Here is a 22,749-nt window from a genome sequence, read left to right as displayed (position 1 = left end):
ATAGAGAACAGTAAGAAGTCTCACAACACCAGGTTAAAGTCTATTGGGGTTTATTTGGTATCACAAGCTTTCGGAGTGCTGCTCCTTCCTCAGGTGGTTCGCTGTTGGCCTTTTGGGGTTTGTGGAAGAACTCCTGGAGCCTCATTCGCCTGAAGAATTCCTCTGTGTCTGCCGCGAGACCGATGGGGTCCATTTTGGTGGACCCCATCGGTCCTCCACTCACCTAATGAAGGAGCAGCGCTCCAGAAGCTCATGATAACAAATAAACCTGTTTGACTTTAACCCGGTGTTGTGAGACTTCTTACTGTGCCCATCCCAGTCCAACGCCGGCATCTCCATATCACATTCATAGAGAAGGAAAGGAGACAGTGCAGAATGCGTAATGTTGCAGTCATAGCTAGGGTGTAGAGAAGGATCAGCTTAGTGCAGAGTAGGTCCATTCAAAAGTCTGATGTCACCAGGGAAGAAGCTGCTCTTGAGTCGGTGTCCTCAGACTTTTGTATCATTTTCCCGACGGAAGAAGGTGGAAGAGAGAATGTCCGGGGTGCATGCGGTCCTTAATTTGGCTGCTTTTCCGAGGCAGCAGGAGGTGTAGACAGAGTTAATGGATGGGAGGCTGGTTTGCGTGATGGACCGAGCTACGCTCATGACCCTAATCACAGGAGCTGGACAAAGACCCTCAGCCACACACACCAGCAGCAGCTTCTGTTTATACAGTTATAAAGTTTATAAAACATCCGAAAGCACATTACAAAAACTTTAACCAGCAAAATCTGATACTAAGTTGCATAAGGAGATAGTGAGCAAAAGCCTGGTCAAAAGAGATGAACTTTAAAGTGAGAGAGAGGAGGGTAGAGAGAGGCGGAGAGGCATAGAGAATTCCAGAGCTTAGGGTTAGACAGCTGGAAGTACAGCCACCGCTGGTGGAACGACTAAAAACTGTGAATGCGCAAGAGGCCCAAATTGGAGCAGCACAGAGATCTTGGAGAGTTACTGGGCTGGAGGGGGTTGCAGAGAGGGGTTGAGGGCTCCTGGTTTAGGGATGCAAGTTTCTGTTTTTTTGGTAATTACAAACAGAAAATTCTGGAAATGTTCAGCAGGTCAGGCTACATCAGTGGAGAGAGAAACAAGAGTTTATGCTTCATCAGAAATGTGAACAGTGAGAGATGCAACAGGTAAATGAAAGTGGATCGGGGATGGATGGTTGGAAGAACAACAAAGGGGAAGGCCTGTGATAGGGTAGCGGGCAGGAGTGATTAAGTAACTGAAGATTCGCTGTGCCAAGCCAAAGGGAGTGGCAATGGGACAAGAAACAAAAGGTGCATTTACAAGAGATGTGTGGGGTAGTATTCTCAATATTTGCCATCTGAAAGCAAAATAAAAGAAACCCAGTAAAGGCGAGAAACAAAACAGCAAAAGTGAGATAAAATGAGACAGAGGTTACTATCTCAAATTGTTGAACTGAATACTTATTCCAGAAGGCTGTAAAGTGCTGTTCCTCAAGCTTGCATTGAGTTTTGTTGGAACATTGCAGGAGACAGAGGACAGAAAAGTCAGAGTGGGAGCAAGGAAGAAAATTAAAATGACCGGTAGCTTGGGGCCACACTTGCAGACAGAACAGAGATTTTCCACAAATCAGTCACCCAGTCAGTCTACTTTGGTCCCCCACAGACTACAGGGGACAGCATTGAGAGCAGCAAATACCATAAAATAAATTGAAAGGAGCATGGATAAGCCGCTTTTCCACCTGGAAGGATTGTTTGGGACCTTGGATAGTGAGAAGGGAGGAGGCAAAAGGGCAGGTACAGCATCTCCTGCACGTGCGTGCAAAGGAGCCCTGGGAAAGAGATGGGGTGTTGTGGGTGATTGAGCAACGGATCAGGGTGTCGTGGATTTAATCATAGAATTCATAATTCCCTACAGTGCAGAGGAAGCCATTCGGCCCATCAAGAATGTTCCCAATGGTGGGGGAGTCCAGAACTAGGGGTCATAATTTGAGAATAAGGGGGTAAACCTTTTCGAACTCAGGCGAGGAGAAATTTCTTCACCCAGAGGGTGGCGAATGTGTGGAATTCACTACCACCGAATGTAGTTGAGGTCAAAACATTGTCTTGATTTCAAGAAGAAATTAGATATAGCTCTTGGAGCTAAAGGGATCAAGGGACATGGGAGAAAGGGGGAGGGGGGGGGTGGATCAGGCTATTGAATTCGATGATCAGCCATGATCAAGATGAATGGCTGAGCAGGTGCGAAGGGCCGAATGGCCTACTCCTGCTTCTAGTTTCTATAAGTCTGACTCTCCGACAGTGTATCTTACCAAGCCCCACGACGCCGCCGCCCCCCCCCCCCCCCCCCCCCCCCCGCCCACCCTATCCCCTATCTGTACTGAACCGATTCAAATAAACACAATATTTCAATGAGAAATCCCCGGCTCGGAATGGTTTTCAGATGTGGAACACATTATTCCAGATTCTGGACTGCAAACCACGTTTGTTGCAATTGGTAGAGAGCCCCGGTTACTGTTACCCATACTGTTTCTCGATAACCAAGTCCTGTGCATTCGATGTGGAGCTCACAAATAGAAAAGCATCAAGAGGAGGAGTGGAAACGATTTTGTCCCTGCCAAGGTACGTCAGTCAGGGCACAGATTATTACCCAAGTAATTAACATTATCTACATGCAAGGTAAGCCTTTTTCTATCTCTCAAATTGTATTATAAGCCTTTAGTTCCTTTGTCCAATTTATATTTCTTGGCGTATTGGATTGGAAGTTGAAAAGCCATTAACGCTGCTGCTTTCAGTCAAAGTGAAAGGCTCGGAGCAAAAGGTTTTTTAACCTGCAAATGAGATTCTCTGTTCTGACAGGGAGGAATGAGGAAAGATCCTTATGCCTGACTGCCCAAAGGTCACATTGTGCGCTAGCACACCCATCAACATGGAGAAACGGTAACTGAGACACTGAAGGGAAGACGGATTCGGACTGGGTTACAACAAAATCGCTCTGCCTCAGGCCGCTCCGCTGACACCCCGGTTTGAGAGAGAGCGTGCAGAGCATTTCGGAACATTATCTCCCGGGCCAGTGAAAATCTGGGGGGTGTATTCCAGAAAACATCACCATGGTCCATGTTTTAAACATGGGCTCTAAAAGATTCGATGAAATCGATGGAGTTATTTTGTCACACCCAGCATGCTTCTTCCAATCAATAAAACTGATCCGCAAAACTTCTGAATCCTTGGCCAACCGACAGCTCCCTCAACCAGTAAATTTACTACGTTCATTACAGTCTTTGTATCATAAAACAGGAGTTTTGATTTATTTTGAGATATGCAGTAAACTAAGCTCTACAATGTGGCAGTATTATCAGTGTGTGTGTGCGCGTGTGTGTGTGTTCGGTGGCATTTTCTTTCATCCAACGCACTGCTTTAGTGCCATGAAAACCGAAAATTATAGAATCGCTACAGTGGAGAAGAAGGCCATTCAGCCCATCAAGCCTGCACCAATGACAATCCCACCCAGGCTCTATCCCCATAACTCCCACATATTTACCCTGCTCGTCCCCCTGACACTAAGGGGCAATTTAGCATGGCCAACTGACCCAACCCGCACATCTTTGGGGTGTGGGAGGAAACCAGAGCACCCGGAGGAAACCCACGCAGGCACGAGAACATACAAACTCCTCACAGTCACCAGAGGCCGGAACTGAACCTGTGCCCCTGGTGCTGTGAGGCAGCGGTGCTAACCATTATCGAGGGTAGGGATACATGTGGAGCCTCCTCCTCCAGTTAGTTGTTTATGACTGCAGAACTCAGATCTGATCTGTTGTTTGTGGAATTGCTTAGCTCTGTCCATTACTTGCTGTATATGCTGTTTGAATTGCAAGTCGTCATGTTTTGTAGCTTCACCAGGGTGACACCTCATTTTTAGATATGCCTGTTGTTGCTCATGGCAACGCCCTCCTACAGTCCTCATTAAACGGGATTGATCCTTTGGGTTGGTGATAATGGTAGAGTGGAGGATAAGCCGAGCCATGAGGTTACAGATTATGAAGTACAATTCTGCGGCTGTTGATGGCCCACAGCACCTCCTGGATGCCCAGTCTCGGGTTGCTGGATCTGTTCAAAATCTATCCCATTTAGCATGGTAGTAATACCACACAAACAATAGAAGATATCCTCAATGCAAAGCCATGACTTGGTCTCCACAAGAACTGCGTGGTGGTCACTCCTCTGAAATGGACAGATGCAGGTTGGTGAGGGCGAGATTCCCTCTTGTTGGTTCCTTCACCACCTGCCGAAGACCCAATCTAACAATGACATCCTTTGGGACTCGACCAACTCGATCAGCAGTGGTGCTACCGAGCCACTCCTGGTGCTAGAGTTTGAAGACCGACCCCCCCCACCCACCTCCCAACCAGAGCACAATCTGCACCTTGCCACCACCAGTGTTTCCTCAAAGTGGTGTTCAACATGGAGGAGCACCGATTCATCAGCTGGACAGGATGCAGTATGTGGCAATCAGCAGGAGGTTCCCTTGCCCACGTTTGATCTGATGCCATGAGACTTCAAGGAGTCTGGAGTCGATGTTGAGAACTTCCAGGGCAACTCCCTCCAACTGCTGGGTCTGTCCCGCCAGTGGGAGAAGACATACCCAGGGATGTTGATGACAGTTGTCTGTAAGGTATTATTCTATGAGTATGACTAGATCAGGCCGTTGCTTGACTAGTCTGAGAGATAGGTCCCCCAATTTAGGCACAAGCCCCAGATGTTTGTAAGAAGTACCCTGCAGAGTCAACAGGGCTGAGTTTGTTGATATTGTTTCTGGTGTGCAGGTTGATGCCAAGTGATCCGTCCAGTTTAATTCCTAATCCAATTATTTGTAGTGGTTTGATACAATTGAGTGGCTTACTCAATGAGTCAACCACATTGCTCAAATCACATTTAGGCCAGACGAGGTAAGGACAACTGATTTCCTTTCCTAAAGGACATTAGCGAGCCAGGTGGGTTTTTAATAACAATAGACTTCTCATTCCAGATTTTTACTGAATTCAAATTCCACCAAGGATTCGAACCTGAGCATTATCTGGGTTTCTACCCTGAAATACAAGTTCAGTGACAATACCACAATGCCACCACCTCCCCCTGCCATTCTCCTGTCAGCTCCTCGTAACCCTGCATATTATTTGAAAATAAACAGTCGTCTAATTCCCTCTTGAATGCCTCGGTTGAACCTGCCTCCACCAGACTCTCGGGCAGTGCATTCCAGACCCGAACCACTCGCTCACTTTTGCTTCTTTTAACAATTACCTTAAATCTGTAATTTCTGGTTCTTGATCCTTCCACCAATGGGAACGCTATTTACTCTGCCCAGGCACTTCATGATTTGGAATACTTCTTTGATTTGATTTATTGTTGTCACATGTATTAGTATAGTGAAAAGTATTGTTTCTTGCACGCTGTACTGCCAAAGCATACCGTTCATAGAGAAGGAGAGAGTGCAGAATGTAGTGTTACAGTTATAGCTAGGGTGTAGAGAAAGATCAACTTAATGGGAGGTGAGTCCATTCAAAAGTCTGATGGCAGCCGGGAAGAAGCTGTTCTCGAGTCGGTTGGTACGTAACCTCAGACTTTTGTATCTTTTTCCCGATGGAAGGCAGCGGAAGAGAGAATGTCCGGGGTGCGTGGGGTCCTTGATTATGTTGGCTGTTTTTCTGAGGTAGCGGGAAGTGTAGACAGAGTCAATGGATGGGAGGCTGGTTCCATCAAATCTCCTCTCAGCCTTCTTTTCTTCAAGGAAGAGAATCCCCAACTTTTCCAATCTACGTGACTGAAGTTTCTCATCCCGGGAATCATTCTCGTGAATCGTTTCTGCACTCTCTCTCTCTCCAATGCCTTCACTTCCTTTCTAAAATGCAACACCCAGGACTGTACGCAATACTCTTGTGGAGGTCTAACTATCGAATTACACTCCACATAACATTCTTGCTTTTGTACTCTATGCCTCTATTAATAAAGTCTAGGATACAGTATGCTTTATTAACTGCTCTCTCAACCGGTCCTGCCACTTTTAATGACCTATGCACATAAACATCCTGTCCTACCTTTCCTTGATCTAGGTCTCTATTATTCCAGATGACAATCTGCACCTGTAACTCAGCAAACTTATTTACCACACTGCGTGTATTCACATACTTGCACTGCAACCCTGATTTATTACTGTCTCCTTTACGCTAATCGCACCTATTAACTTACTATTCCCTATTCAAGTGCTATCTGTCTCTCCCAGGGTTTTGCATACCTTGGTATTCCTCGCTGATATTTTCTCCTGGTTCCCACACCCCTGCCGAGTTAGTTTAAACCCCCCCCAACCGCACTAGCAAAACAGCTGGCAAGGAACACAGTGTCAGCTCTGTACAGGTGCAACTCCTCTAGCTTGTACAAGTCCCATCTCTCCAGAGACAATCCCAATGTCCCAAGAATCTAAAGACCTCCCTCATATGCAAACTTTCCAGCCACGCATTCATCTGTTTAACCTTTCTATTTCTGTACTCACTAGCGCCAGAGTTCAATGTCGGTTGTACCGATGAGGGACACAACTTCTGGCTGTTCATTCCCCACACTCCTTGACCTTGGCACCAGAGAGGCGACAAACCATCCTGGATTCACATCTGCGGCCACAGAAACATCTGCCTGTTCCCCCAGCTATCGAATCACTGATCATTATTGCCCTTCTAGACATTCTTGAACACTTCTGCACAACTGAGCCACCTATGGTGCCATGGGCTTGGCTCTGATCGGACTCCCCAGATGAACCATCACTCAGAACCGAATTCTGGTTGGAGAGTGGGGTGCACTCAGGGGACTCCTGCACCACCTGCCTGCTGCTCACCCATTCCCCCCCCTCCTTGCACAATCTTGAGCTGGAGGATGACCACACCTATCCACATAGCACTCAACCTCAGAGATACATCGCTAGCCACTCTAAGTTCCAAAACTCAGAGCTCAAGCTGCTGCAGCTGACGACACTTCTTGCAAATATTTGTCCAGGATACGCACAAAACCGTACCAATACAAATACACCTTACTAGTAATGATAACCCCTACTAATACTTAACACGCGTCACTAGTTGTCATAAACCTTACTTCAAAATAAAAGATAATACACACCAGCCCCTCACTTGTTCATTTTATTATTACTTGATATTGTCATTGTTTTTAACCTTCCAGTTGTTAATCAGCCCAGTCCGCCTGAAAAGCCAATCAGCTTACGGGTTTCTTGCAATGTCACAGCAGATTAGGGATCTACGGACTGGAGGAGCTGGAGAGCGTTCACCCCTCCCTCTCTCCAAAGCCTCACCACTTTCCATGGCCCCTCTAATCAAGTCCTGATGGGACATGCAGATCACGTGGGGCACACTTTTGCCTCCAAGTCAAAAGATCACGAGCTCAATTCCACTTGGGAACCTCGAGCATTAAAACTGGCCGACATTCCCATAGTACTGGTGCTATTTTCAGAAGACATTAAACTGAGACCCCCAACTGCCCTCTCAGACGGATGTAAAGATCTTATGACAATATTTCAAGGGGAGTGGGGTCTGTTCGATATCCAGCCGACATCACTGAAAAGACAAATTGCCCGGTCATTATCAATTATGGGAGCTTGCTGTGTGAAAACTGACTGGCACATTTCCTCCAGTACAACAGTGGCTAGACTTCAGAATGTACTTCATTGACTGTAAAGTGCTTTAGGATGTCTTGAGGTTTATCAAAGACACTATGGAAATTCAAGTTATTGCCTTTCCTGATGACAGTAATCCATTAAAAGCAACTGCCCTTGTCTCATGCATTAATTGGTACTCTCCATCCAATTCCATCATAAACTTGATGTAGTTTTACTGAAGGATAAAATAGCAGCATTGAAGTATCCAGCGTGTGATAATTCTATGCAGCGACACAACAGCCTTGAAACACAGTCTTTGCTTTAATAACTTGTGATGCTTTTTACACCTCTGCAATAGCTTATTGAGACGCTGTTATAATTGATTTACTTTACAGGGACACTCCTATGGGCCCAGCTCATCCAACACAGAGACTCAGTTCCATAGCAAAAGATAATGGTCTAATTTTAACACATTTCTACAGATGAAGGTATGCAAACCCTCAGCTTACAGACACGGCATTATTATGCTTTTCCATTTCACGGTGATTCTGAATTATCTCATTTATACGGGAAAAAAAAAGGTTGCAGGTTGCTTCTTTCATAATGAATCGTTAAGCAAAGGACAAAAACATGCAACATTAAATAGTGACTGCTGCCTTTGGTTCTGAAGCCTTTGCATTTACTGCAGTCTCCGGCAGCTTTGCGCTGGGCATACTGCAAACCTCACGGGTTTACCCGACCACTGCCATGGGTTGAAGGCTGAGATGCCTTCAGCTTCTTACAGCTGTTCGACTGGCACTGCGGCAGTTTAGACAACCTAATCCTAAATCAAGAAAAGCAGAGGTTGGCACTGGCTGGAGAGGGCAGAGGAGCCTGCTTACGGGATTCCTGTTCAGTCTGACGTGGGCTCAGTTGTCACAGGCTGCACAAAAGTACAAAGGGCTCAGAGCCAAAGACAGCAGTCACCCTGGTTTAAAGATTCATTATCGAATGAGTGCCTTGCCGCCCTCTAAGCACTTCCCCACTCACCTAGGATCTTGTGTTCAGCCTCTCTGTTTAAAATAAAATCCAAATGATGCATTTGTGGTGGCACCCCCCCCAGGATCTGCAAGTACTGACCCCTTGTAGCGAATCTGCTCCCTTTATCAAAGCACCTAAATGGTTTATTTAGGAAACCGGAAAAAGCAATAGCCAGACAAAGATCAGAGAAGGTGCAATTTACTAACGAGGACCAAATTCAAGACATTAGAATGCCAGTGGAAAAACGTTCCACTTTGATGAGAAAGAAAAATCCACAAATGCTTTAAAACCCATCAAAATCTTCCTTCAGATCCTTCCATTTCCCGGTTTAGCAGTTTTTAAACCACCTTTCATGTTCAGTTCTAGTTAGCATACACTTTGATTTTTAATCGGTTTGATTCAAAGCACGAGCAGACACAAGGACAAGCGATAAAACCCATCGCTAAGCACAGTACTGAAAGGATGCAAAATAAAACCCAAGCAGAGACTCCGCTCAGGGCTGCGGTACAATGTAAACACTTTTAAAATGATTAAATATTATCTATATTTGGATCGCCCTGCAATTTTTGAACAATCACCAGCACGCAAACTGTTTCACCATTATTTCTTTGCCGGGTGACCATTGTCCATTAAATTCAATCATGTGGTTCAGAACGCCCATTATTTACTGTCATGCAACTGCTGTGCCTCAGAGAGTACATCGTGCCAAATGGATGTGCACAAGCTATGTAGGTCACATTCATGACTCCAAGCTACTTTCAGGAATACAATCAGCTCTTCCATTTACACAGAACCTTGACTGGGAAAAAAAGTCCCCATATTCATCCATTATTACAGAGAAGACGACAAATCAGCCAGATTTAGACTGTGAGCACACACGCTGGAAAACCGCTGGCATAGTCAAGACTTCAAGCAACACCCAGAGCGACACCCGTATTTGAGTTGCCTTTTCCTTTACCCCATTTTATAGCTTTTTATTTCTGTGCTAGGTCTAGCCACTTAGATGAAACAACACTTTCTTGATTCATTAACCAGGTTACAATCAAAATATTTATTCGTCATGGTGGATACCCCACCTAGTGGCTCACTTAGAAACACAAGAGCGGCTCAGAGATAAATAAAACTAGCATTTATACAGCACCTTTCACAGCGTCCTGTAGCAGTTCACAGCCAATGATATTGGTGGCACAGTGGTTAGCACTGCTGCCTCCCAGCGTCAAGGACCCAGGTTCAATTCTGGCCTTGGGTCACTGTCTGTGTGGAGTTTGCATGTTCTCCGCATGTCTGTGTGGGTTTCCTCCGGGTGCTCCGGTTTCCTCCCACAGTCCAAAGGTGTCCGGGTTAGGTAAATTGGCCACGCTACATTGCCCCTTCGTATCCCAAGATGTGCAGGTTAGAAGGATTAGGGGATAAATGTGTGGGGTCACGGGGATAGGGTGGGGGAAAGGGCCTGGGTAAGGTACTCTGTCAGAGGGAGTCAGTGCAGACTCTATGGGCCAAACGGCCTCCTTCCGCACTCTAGGGATTCTATGATATAATTTTGTAATAGCAACTGGTGCATCATTGAAGACATGGCGGCCAAGATGGACACAGCAAGTTCCATCAAACAGCAATGAGACAATGGTCAGATCATCAGTTTTAGCGATGTTGGTCGAGGGATCAATATTGGCCAGATCACTGGGGTCACCAGGTCACCATCCTGGAGCAGGACCTGATCCCAAGACCACCTGAAGAGGAATAGGAAGTTTTCCCAGTGCCAACTTTCCTCCCTTAGCCAATGCAAAACAAACTGCAGAGTCAATAATTTTGTTGCTATTTGAGACACACAGGTGGCATGTAATGGCTGCCACATTTATTATCAGAAACATCACATAATGCCAGTAACACTCTGTGTGAAGTGCTTGGAGACATTTCAAAGACATAATATGGGTCTATATAAATGCTTTTTTGCCTTCATTCAGGCCATAATTTAAAGCACGCAACCCTAGAGAGAGAAACAACACAGTGGAGAACATGAATAAAACAGATCACACCAGTGTTATTCTTTTGTTGGAGGACGCGGCTTGTTTGACCAGCGCTGACTTCCTCCTCCACCTTGGACAGGTCCCCAGAGCAGAGACCAGCATCAATTACTGGCAACCATGTCAATCAAAGCAGCTGCTGTACAACATGCCGCTTTCAGATAAATGGATGAACAGTTTGCACCTAGCCAACATGAGATCTCTTCAACTAGCTTTGATCAATGGAGGGGATCAGAGAAGAACTTCATGGATTTCTTTCTCTCCTTATTGGTCCTTTCTGTTGCCACTTTCAGGAAAGTCAGTCAGTCAGAGTGGCCACAATATGTGTAAGTTGCACACAGATTTAAAGTTAAAGTTTATTTATTAGTCACAAGTAAGGCTTACATTAACACTGCAATGAAGTTACTGTGAAATTCCCCTAGTCGCCACACTTCGATGCCTGCTCAGATCAATGCACCTAACCAGCACATCTTTCAGACTGTGGGAGGGAACCAGAGCACCCGGAGGAAACCCACGCAGACATGGGGAGAACGTGCAAACTCCACAGACAGTGACCCAAGCCGGGAATCGAACCCGGGGCTCTGGCGCTGTGAGGCAGCAGTGCTAACCACCGGTATATTAAAAGATATATGTTGGCCCTTCACAAGCCCGTGATCACTTGGAACCCAATAACTTACAGCTTAAAGGGTTGACACCCTACCCTGAAATAAAGCGACATTTCTCAATAGTCATACAGTAATGGTCACAGAGCATATGGATTGTTTGCTCTGAGGAAGTCACATGGACTGGAAACATTAACTCCAGTTTCATTCTCCACAGATGCTGCCAGGCATAGAGAGTTTATCCAGCACTTTCTGTTTTTATTCAGATTTCCAGCATTTTGCTTTCATCTGATAGTTTGAGAGATCTCCTTGATCATGTGAAGAAGAGGGTCAAAGAAGAATTTCCCCAGAGTATTTTTCCCTGATTAGCCTTTCTGTTTCTTCTCTCTTCCAGGAAATCACCAAGCGATGGGACGGAGGGGGAATATAGCAGGTTGGAAGTGTCTGATCGGAATATCCTGACCATCATGGAGAGAGAGAGGGAGGCAGGCAAAACGCAGCAGCTGACCTACCCTGCCCATCAACTTCACATCTTCATCAGCCGCATCATTGAAGAAATTAACCAGAGTGAATAGCAAGCTCCAAGGAGGTGAATATAAATGTAAAATGGCCAACTTCAGTGAGGCAGGGAGCTTTGTTTTATGGAGTTAAACGTAGACAGAGAATTCTTTGCACTAATTGTATGACCCATTTTATTTCTTTATCTTTTACTGATGATTTGATGAGTGGAATTAATTATGCATGTGACTGTTCCCACTTCATATATTTTATTCATGGGGTAGGAGTTCAGATACAAACTAATTTTGTATTTAATTACACTGAAAATGAAAAGAAAATAACCTGCTTTTTAACAACAGGAAAGAGCTTGCTTGCTACTTTTTAAAGAACATGAACTGTAATTTAAAAAAATATATTATAAAGGAATTAAATTTTGGTCTGAAGCTTAATATGCCAGTTTAATAAAAATACTAAATCTGCTTCTGTTATATAATGCAAACTCTCATCATGATGCTTTTAATTAAACTCACCAAGCTCCTCACTATAAAGGAGCTGAAAGTTTGCATGCTCCCTTTGTTTTAAGCTTTTCCTCCATTTTAGTGTTTTTTTTTTGTCTACCAAGCATTTTTGTTTGTACAAACAAACGAATTAGGAGCAAAGTATGACGAAGTAGGCCACTCAGCCCTTTGAGCCTGCTCTGCCATTCAATAAGATCACAGCTAATTTGATTGTATCAACCCCACATTCCTGCACACCCCTGATTGTTAATGAAGAATCTATCTAGCTCAGTCTTCATAACAGTCAAAGACTCTGCTTCCACTGTCTTTTGAGGAAGAGTGTTCCAAAGACTAATGACCCTCAGAAAGCATTTCCCCTCATCTGTCTTAAATGAGCGACCTCTTATTTTAAACAGCGACCCCCAAGTTCTAGATTGTCCTAAAAGGGGACAATCCGCTACACATCCACTGTCAAGACTGCTCAGGATCGTAAAGGTTTCAATCAAGTCGTCTCTTACTTTTCTAAACTCTAGCGAATACAAACCTATTCTTTCCAACCTTTCCTCATAAGCCAACCCTCCCATTCTGGGTATTAGTCTGGTAAACCTTCTCTGAACTATTTCCAACACATTTACATCAATAAGGAGACCAATATTGTCCAAAGTACTCCAGATGTGGTCTCACCGGTGCCCTGTATAACTTCCCTACTTCTACAATCAATTCCCCTCTCAATAAATGATAACGTTCTATTAGCTTACCTATTTGCATACTAGCCTTTGAGATTCATACACACGGGCACCCAGATCCTTCTGAATCAGAGCTCTGTAATCTCTCATCATTTAGATAATAAGTTTCTTTCTTAATCATCCTGCCAAAATGGACCATTTCACATTTCTCACAATCAACTCCATTTGCCAGATCTTTGCCCACTCACTTAATCAATGTCCCTTTGTAACCTTCTTACGTTCTCTTCACAGTTGACCTTCCTACCCATCTTTCTGTCATCAGCAAATTTTCATCTCATCCAAGTAATTTATATAAATTGGAAAAGGTTGAGGCCCTAGCACAGGTCCCTGTAGCACACCACATCTTGCCAACCAGAAAATGATCCATTTATGCCTTGCCTGTTTCTTGTTAGCTAGCCAATCCTCTATTCATGCCAATATATGATACCCACTATTATCAGTTTTTATTTTCCATAACCTTTGATGTGGATTCTTAGCAAATGCCTTCTGGAAATCGAAGTACAATATATATTCACCAGTTGGCTCCCCTTTATCCATTACAGATTAACTCCTCAAAGAACTCGCCAATAAACTGGCTAAAGCTGATTTCCCTTTCAAAAAAACCATGCTGGCTCTGTCTGATTGCCTTGAATTTTTCCAAGTGCCCTGCTATAACAGCTTTAATAATAACTTCTAACATTTTCCCGATGACGGATGTTAAACTAACTGGCCTGTAGTTTCCCACTTTCTGTCTCCCTCCCTTATTGAATAAAGGAGTTACATTTGCTGTCTAATTTAATGGGACCATTCCCGATCTAGGGAATTTTGGAAAATTAAAACCAATGCATCACTCATTTCCTAGCCACTTCTTTCAAAGCATGAAGGACATGGTGGCACAGTAGTTAGCACTGTTGCCTCACAGTGCCAGGACCTGGGTTCAATTCTGGCCTTGGGTGACTGCATGTGTGGAGTTTACACCTTCTCCCCATGTCTGCTCCGGGTGCTCCGATTTCCTCCCACACTCCAAAGACGTGCGGGTTAGGTTGATTGGCCATGCTAAATTGACCCTAGTGTCAGGGGGATTAGCAGGGTAAATATGTGGGGTTATGGGAATAGGGCCTGGGTGGGATTGTGGTCGGTACAGACTTGATGGACTGAATGGTCTCTTTCTGCACTGTAGGGATTGTATGAAGTCCATCTGGACCAGAGGATTTGTCAGCTGCAGACCCAACAATTTGCTCAATACCTGGTGAATGATAGAAATTACATTTGGTGCTGAGATTTAAAGCTACATTCAAGTAGCACTCTAAACCATGTTACATGAGGGAGAAAGAAATGGGATAAGCTGATGAGGTTCGATGAGGAGGTGGCTTTTGAGGAACATAAAATGTCAGCATAGATCAGTCTTCAGATATCTGAAGGCATGGTGGAAAACTGAGAGGCCAAGGAAATAGCGAGTGATTAGAATTGAAGGAACAGATTTCAGCAGGCTGAAAAAGGTTAGCGATAGGGATGGGAGGACAACGAAGCCTTGAAATTACCAGGTGATTGGGGGAAATCCTTAAATAAAGTTTAATGATCTGAAGCCATCATACTCATCACGCCTGGATGCTACTTTTCGGGTACTGCCTGTCCTCCAGATAGGCAACCTCACGGCCTAAACTGGACTTGCTTTGCTCACCTGTTGTGAACTGTCCCTTGAGCTTCTGGAAGACCGGGTCTTGTGCTGTGGCCTGAGCCCTCCTCGCCAGAGACTCAGAGGCTGCGCTGGAGAACATGGTGGACACGTTGGATACATTTTCTAGGCCAACTCCAAAAGTGCTCACGAGCTTCTTGACAAAGTTTAAGGTGTGAGGTGTGATTTTGGCGTCAGACACAGCTCCACTCTTCTCAAAAGCCACAGAGTAGCACTTTGCCAGTCCTTGTTGCAGCTGTCTCAGCACCTGGGGACCAAAAACAAAACATAGCTGTTACAGCACAATGCACAGCACTTCCCTCGATACTCTTGCCTCTGCACAGAAAATTGTGAGTTCAAGTCCCACTCTTGATACCCTGCACTAAATAAAGTTTATTTATTCGTGTCGCGAATAGATTTACATTAACACTGCAATGAAGTCACTATGACGATCCACCCAGTGCAGTTCTGAGAGAGCGCTGCACTCTCAAAGGTGGTGTTTTTGAAATGAGACTTTAAACCGAGACCCAGCCAACCTTCTCAGGCAAACGTATACCATCTCAAAGTGAAGTGAAGCAGGATAGTTCCCAGCCGTGTCCTGATCCTTATTTATCCCTCAACTATCAGCAATAATACAGATTTTCTGGTCATTATCTCACTGCTGTTTGTTGGAGCTTGATATTCGTAAATTGGCCACCATGTTCCCTGGATTACAACAGTGATGGTACTTTTTAAATGATTTCATTGGATGTCCCAAAGCGCTTCATCCAAAGATCATAAAAGGCCGACGTGCAAGTCTTTCGTTTTTCCAAGTAGGTCTTGATACTGTTCAAACTGTAAGCTGGCCGGGTTAAATAGGTAATGAAGCACATTCAACATGTTTTTCGATGCAAAGTCTACGGGCTCTGCTGTCTAGTCAGGACGTGGAGATGCCGGCGTTGGACTGGGGTAAACACAGTAAGAGTTTTAACAAAACCAGGTTAAAGTCCAACAGGTTTATTTGGTAGCAAATGCCATTTGCTACCAAATAAACCAAATTAGCATTTGCTACCAAATAAACCTGTTGGACTTTAACCTGGTGTTGTTAAAACTCTTACTGTCTAGTCAGGACACCGAGTGAGGGTTTCACTGCCTGATTGAACTATTATGTAGCCCTGGAGCTGAAGTATTTGGTGCTCAATTGAAATGTCTGCTTTTCCAAAAATATAGTTGATTAGCATATTGAAAATGTTATTTTGACAAGGCAGCTGGACAGTGCGGCGCTCAGAGGAATCTGCAGCAAAATAAAACAGATCAAATGGTAAAGATGTTCTTCACCGAGGCAAGAGAACGACCATGTCAATTATCTCTTTCCCTTCCTAATGCACCCAACCCCCCAACCTGACACTCAAAAGTATATTTTATTCAAGTTCCATCCAAAGGGCTGTGGTAATATAATCAGGGCCTAGTTTTAAGGCTGCTTAAATTGGATATCCTAAATTAAAGAATTGGGCATATTAAAATCAAACACAGTCAAACCTCGGGCAGGCCAGACTTGACAAAGGTCAAATATACAAATACACAGAAACATGTCTGCGCCTGGCCCATCAATCACCCATCACAGATCATTGCACTCTACTAAGACCCAGCAAGAGATCATCGCACCCCATTGAAATGCACCGGCCTATTGTTAGATCGGGCCAGACTTTCTATCACCCAGAGTTCCTGCGGTTACCTTATCTGACAACAGGTTACATGTAAGCAACAGCATGGAGATGGACACCTGGGGTTGGGCGCCAGTGTCCTGTCAGGCAAACATCAAGAAACCCACTGGGTATTGGGACCCTCTCCCGAGGGTTCATTGGCTGGAAGCCAGAGAAGTTTCTGGAAAGGCAGGCAGGGGGATAAAGGCACGCATCTCAGACACACCAGCAGCGAAGACGCAACCAGGGAGGCGACGTTGACCATCTGGAAGACTGACCAGAGAAGGAAGCTGTCATCGAGATTCACCTTCGTGACAACGGACCAGAGGGACTCAGAATCGAGCCTACAGTTTAACCAAACCATCTTTGCGTGTAGTATACTTGGATTTGGGGTATCCTCTTGTTTTATGTGGGTAATTTAAGGTTTAATAGTGTTATTATTAATAAACTTATTGAATCTTTACTTACATTTGTCCTTTGTCCATCTTGCAAATAAGGGCACCGGGGTAAACTTTTTGAGTAAGTAAACTGGTCGAAAGTATCAGAGGTTTTACAGGTACTACAGGGTATAGCATTTTCCTTATACCAATGGATTGCAACATATTTACTATGCCTTGCTTGAGCCAGCCCCACTCCAGGTCGACACTCCCAGCGAGAAGCACTGCTGGAAGCTGTATCCTTCAGATGAGGTGTTAAACCTCCCATATGGGCAACATTCTGAAGAAAAGCAGGAGAGTTCTCCCCAGATTCCTGGCCAATATTTATCCTTCCAACGAAAATCACAAGAAAATTCTGGCCATTGTCTTATTACTGTTTGTGGGAGCTTGCTGTGCATGGATTAGCTGTGGTGTTTTCTACACCACCGCAGCAACTACACTTCCAAGAGTACTTCACAGGTTTAACAAAAAAACTTGCATTTATATAGCACCACAGAATGTCCCAAAACACATTACAGTCAGCTTTTAGTCACTGCTGTAATGCAGGAAACTCGTAAAACACTTTATGCTGCCTAAGGTGATAAAAGACATGATTTGTGCTGCAACTGTACAGGACCTTGGTGAGACCACATTTGGAATATTGTGTGCAGTTCTGGTCACCTCACTATAAGAAGGATGTGGAAGCGCTGGAAAGAGTGCAGAGGAGATTTACCAGGATGCTGCCTGGTTTGGAGGGTAGGTCATATGAGGAAAGGTTGAGGGAGCTAGGGCTGTTCTCTCTGGAGCGGAGGAGGCTGAGGGGAGACTTAATAGAGGTGTATAAAATGATGAAGGGGATAGATAGAGTGAACGTTCAAAGACTATTTCCTCGGGTGGATGGAGCTATTACAAGGGGGCATAACTATAGGGTTCGTGGTGGGAGATACAGGACGGATATCAGAGGTAGGTTCTTTACGCAGAGAGTGGTTGGGGTGTGGAATGGACTGCCTGCAGTGATAGTGGAGTCAGACACTTTAGAAACATTTAAGCGGTTATTGGATAGGCACATGGAGCACACCAGGATGATAGGGAGTGGGATAGCTTGATCTTGGTTTCAGATAAAGCTCGGCACAACATCGTGGGCCGAAGGGCCTGTTCTGTGCTGTACTGTTCTATGTTCTATGATTTAAATGCACATCTTTTTTCTGCTGCATTTATAACTGGCAAGGGATGGCTTTGGGTGCAATCATTGCACAACAGCTTTGTTCTTGCACAAAGCATCCCTTGGCCAAGTCTAAGGGCTTGGTCACTTGGGGAGCAGTGAGGAGGGAGTCAGACAAATACAGATCCAGTGAAATGCATCAGCTACACTAATGGCATTAACCTAACAGTTCACTCTATAAGAAGGCAGTGTGATCTGCAGTGGAATCAATGTTATTTATCATACTCTGGTGTGCACAATGAGAAGTCTCACAATACCGGGTTAAAGTCCAACAGGTGTATTTGGTAGCACGAGCTTTTGGAGCACTGGCCCTTCATCAAGAAGCAGTGCCCTGAAAGCTCGTGATTCCAAATAAACCTGTTGGACTTGAACCTGGTGTTGTGAGACTTCTTACTGTACCCAAGTTGTCAATAGCAATGCGGTACTGAGAGTACATGACATTGGCCCAACCCCAGTGAGAATAAAAAGGAAGGGCAGGGGAATAGAAGTGGAGCTAAAAGGAGGGGTTAAGGACAAGCTTCATCAATTAAAACAAATTTTGATTCTTCGGAACACTCTCCAGTGCCTTTGGAGATGCACTTTGTCCAATATTTAACAAAGTAAGTGCAACGGAAGATTAAACATATCACAGTAAGGAATAAAAAGTATGTCTTCGGGCATTTTTGGCTATATTCACAACGTGTCAGGCTCTCAGATGAGTGGTGGTATGGGGGTGGGGCAGAGAGGGGAGTGGAGGGGAGGAAGGAAGGAAATAAAGCAAACAAACCTCTTCGTGCCAGTTTTCACGGAACCACACCATTTGATCCACAATGCCCTCCAAGGATGACAGTAGGGTTGGGTGAAGTTCCCGCTGCATGTGCATTATCCGGCTGCAGCGCCACATGGGTGCTGTGGCCCGTATGGGTCCAGGGTCGGAGGCAGAGTGAGACTGGGTGCCAACTGAACCCGGCTGCTGCTGTCCCGAGTCTGCAACAAAGAGAAAGGTGGCCCTCAGCATTCCCTTCTGGCTAATTTTTGAAACCAGCTGTTGCAACAACTTGCACGCATTGCCCAGTTTTTTCTTGCCCCTCAAGTTAACCCGAGAATATAATCTTAAATAAGACTGGCAAAATGCAATCGTAATGCAGAATATAAACAAGATATAAAAATACTCCACGCAGACATATTTATTCTCACAGGCACATGCTCATAAATAAAGCAAGCTATTATGAACTATATAAACCCACATTTAGGTATGCATTATTCACTGGAATTGCCATTTTCTCCCAAGGATTTTTATACTTATCAATAGACTTTACATTCATGCCATCTTAGAGCTGCCAGGGTGAGTGAGTGTCACCTTCTCCTCTCTACACAGCCTCTTTTCTGATAACTGACCTACATTTCTCCATTAGCTCGACAGCCTCATACACAAAGCTGTATTCCTAATAGCTGCACTGCCTCGGAGATAATAAAGAGCACTGCTACCCATGCAAAGAAATTATTAGAAGATCTCTTTATATTCGTAATCCAGTTTGTACAAAGGTGTAGTCAATAATTTCATCAAAGTAATTCTTACAACATAAAAGATAACTGTACAAATTACACTGTTGGTGCTTGAAGGATTAAAATGGGGGGGGGGGGGGGGGGGGGTGGGGGAGGAACTTCTCTTGAATCTCTACCTCAAGTAGGGCGGCACGGTAGCACAGTGGTTAGCATTGTTGCTTCACAGCGCCAGAGACCTGAGTTTGATTCCCGACTTGGGTCACTGTCTGTATGGGGTTTGCATGTTCTCCCCATGTCTGCGTGGGTTTCCTCCGGGTGCTCCGGTTTCCTCCCACATTCTGAAAGACGTGCTGATTAAGTGCATTGACCCGAACAGGTGCCGGACTGTGGCAACTAGGGGAATTTCACAGTAACTTCATTGCAGTGTTAATGTAAGCCTTACTTGTGACTAACAAATAAACTTTTTAACTTTAAGTAAACTACAAATCGTTCCGTTTTAATGAATAAACCAAAAATCAGAATGGAATTTATTAACACTTTGAATACTTGCTGCAATTTCAAAAGGTTTGATTCTGATTTTATTCTGTGCATGTCTTTTTTTTCATTACTTTTGCCATCTGCCTTCAAAGACCCTTCTGAGAGATCCTATGTACGCTCATCCTGGTTTGCTTCAGTCTATGCAAAGACTTCTTTGATGCAAAGACTTCATTTTAAGATATTCCTGCCTATGCAATTACATTTAAATGCTAGACTGTAGGGGTTAAGTAACATGGCTAACTTGACTACACTTTAAAAGTCAGAAGGCATGTTGGGTTAGGTAAAGACTGACCACATTCCCGAAGAGTACACAATGCAGGCAAAACAGCAGCTGCAAGGCTTGCTTTTCTAGACAGAGACAGCCTGTGAAGGACACTTAAAATAACGAGATAAGGGTTGAGATATATTGTGGATTTTAGTGTGCGTTTTCAGTTCAGTTTCAATCCTGTTAAAAATGCAGTACAGGGACTGGCAGTCGAAGCCAGCCTAAAAGTTCACTTGGCTTTTTCTTTTCGCTTCTGTCATGTTAATGTTTTTAAGTTCTATTCAATAAAAGGAGATTCATTTTAAAACCCCGCACCAGGGCTGTCCCCTCATCTGTTCAAAGGAATGAATGGACCCAACAAAAGACCCCTCCCTGACGCACACAAACCTTTCCCTGTACCCGAAAGGATGAGTGAAATCTAAAACTTTTGCTTCACTCATTGGGGTATTGTCTTTTGTTAGAAACAATACATTTTAACCAAAATAATTCTGCCATCACAAAAATCTGCATTAAATAAATAGCAACACATCAAAAATCCTAATTTATCACTTTACAATTTAACGAATGCGACTAATATCCCAATATTTACAAATAAACTTGATGATCGCTGATAATTTTCTCAGTTTTCCAAATATACAACTGGTAACACGGTGCCAAAGTACGAAACACTGAGGACGTTCCAGTGGGAACAAGCTGCATCCTAATCACACTGGCAGCTGGGTACAGTTTCCTCAGACTAGTTACCGTCACAAAAAGCTCCTGTAAAGATGTTGGAAACTGTTCAAACAATCTTCAGCTGGGCATCACAATCTGTTACACACATTTCCTGAGATGAATGTCATTAATTACCCAGCCTTGTGCATTAATACAATGGCTCGAGCTTTGACACAATGCCCAACACAAACATTCACACGAAGGGGGAATATATATCATATGATCCAAAACACTGAGAAAATGTTTTTTCACAGCCAAATCCAGAAAATTGAATTATATTACAACAAATACAAAGTGAAGAGAGAGAGAATTGAAAGACCGTGTGGGAATGAAGGATTGAGAGGATTCTGTGCTACATCAGGAATAGACTGAAACGGAACTATAATGTCCACTTACAGTTTGCTCCTGGTCCAATAGCAAGAGCAACTCCAGGGTAGCATGGTCCCGAGAACCTCCTACCCAGAATGTCCACCCACTGCAATAAGCAGCTGGCTTGGGAACCGGGTGAACGCAGTTAACGTCTATATTGGTCAAAGCCTTACCACTTTTGTAACGCTCCCGCTGTTCAATCTTCAGGGTTAAATACAGGGTCCTGATTGGGAAATAGACAGCCTGGGGGAACACCCTTCCAACCTTAAAACACAAAAAAATACAGGCATTAAGTTGCATCCAAAGTAACACCATTTTATCTTAAATCTTGGCAATGTCTCAAAGTGCTGTGTAAAATTGTCCCTAGTGGCACCAATATAGGCAAAAGCATTTTGCAAATGATCCCAAAATAGGAAAATAAGGATTGCGAGATGCCGGCGGAGCATGGTGTGGAGCTTTGGGAACCACATGTTCAAAGTCACCTGTTAGTTTGGTGATGTTGCTTTACATCCAAATGGGGATGGCAGATTTGGCCTTAATCAGAGAAACCCCTGAAATCTGCACTGGAGACTTCAGACAATATCAAGCATCACTTTCTGGAGCGGGACCTGAACCAACAATCACCCTGACATGGGTAATTGCCCACTTAGTTAATTTAACATTTTAGAGAGACACTTTGCAATTCACAACCAATAAAGATAGGAACCCAACGAGTGAGATATAATCTATCATAAGCTGATAGAAAGAAATGAGCCTGAAAAGACCCACTTACAACCAAGCAATAAAACACACAAGTATCCACTTAGTGTTTATTGTATCTATTGTGCTTCATATCCTGCACTGAGGTTGTGTGGAGGAAAAATCAGTTTCAGTTAGACTAAGCATTTAACTAGTTCACTCCCTACATTTAGGAAATAAAAACTGGATAAACCTACCAACAAGCGTCAGGACATATAACAAAGAGTTTGCATGTTTATTTATGGAAAGCTGAGAATAACTAACTAGCTAGACATGATGACCCAAGAAGGATTGCAGATGTGGTTCCTATTTTCAAGAAGGGGAATAGGGATAGCCCAGGAAATTACCGACCAGTGAGTCTAACCTCAGTGGTTGGTAAGCTGATGGAGAAGATCCTGAGGGACAAGATTTATGAGCATTTAGAGAGGTTTAGTATGCTCAAGAGTACTCAGCATGGCTTTGTCAAAGGCAGATCATGCCTTACGAGCCTGGCGGAGTTCTTCGAAAATGTGACTAAACACATTGACGAAGGGAAAGCGGTAGATGTGGTTTATATGGATTTTAGCAAGGCGTTCGATAAGGTCCCCCATGCAAGGCTTCTAGAAAAAGTGAGAGGGCATGGGATCC

At 44.2% G+C, this 22,749-nt stretch overlaps 1 protein-coding gene across 4 annotated transcripts in view; it reads right to left on the bottom strand.

Moving 5' to 3' along the window:
• The window catches only part of trrap (transformation/transcription domain-associated protein), a 210,915-nt gene that overhangs the window by 23,303 nt on the left and 164,863 nt on the right, over positions 1–22,749 (bottom strand). For all 4 annotated transcript variants that reach the window (XM_078240636.1, XM_078240635.1, XM_078240637.1 and 1 more), the window contains 3 exons: positions 21,558–21,648; positions 18,781–18,980; positions 14,701–14,962 (listed from right to left, as the gene is read on the bottom strand). In XM_078240636.1, the coding sequence (XP_078096762.1) occupies positions 14,701–14,962; positions 18,781–18,980; positions 21,558–21,648 (553 nt within the window). The remainder of the gene's footprint in view (positions 1–14,700; positions 14,963–18,780; positions 18,981–21,557; positions 21,649–22,749) is intronic.

The sequence above is a fragment of the Mustelus asterias genome, chromosome 23 (genome assembly GCF_964213995.1).
Source record: "Mustelus asterias chromosome 23, sMusAst1.hap1.1, whole genome shotgun sequence".
In the NCBI taxonomy this organism is placed as follows: Eukaryota; Metazoa; Chordata; class Chondrichthyes; order Carcharhiniformes; family Triakidae; genus Mustelus; species Mustelus asterias.
Note: the sequence above shows the minus strand (reverse complement) of the source record. Positions and strands in the feature narration are given on the sequence as shown.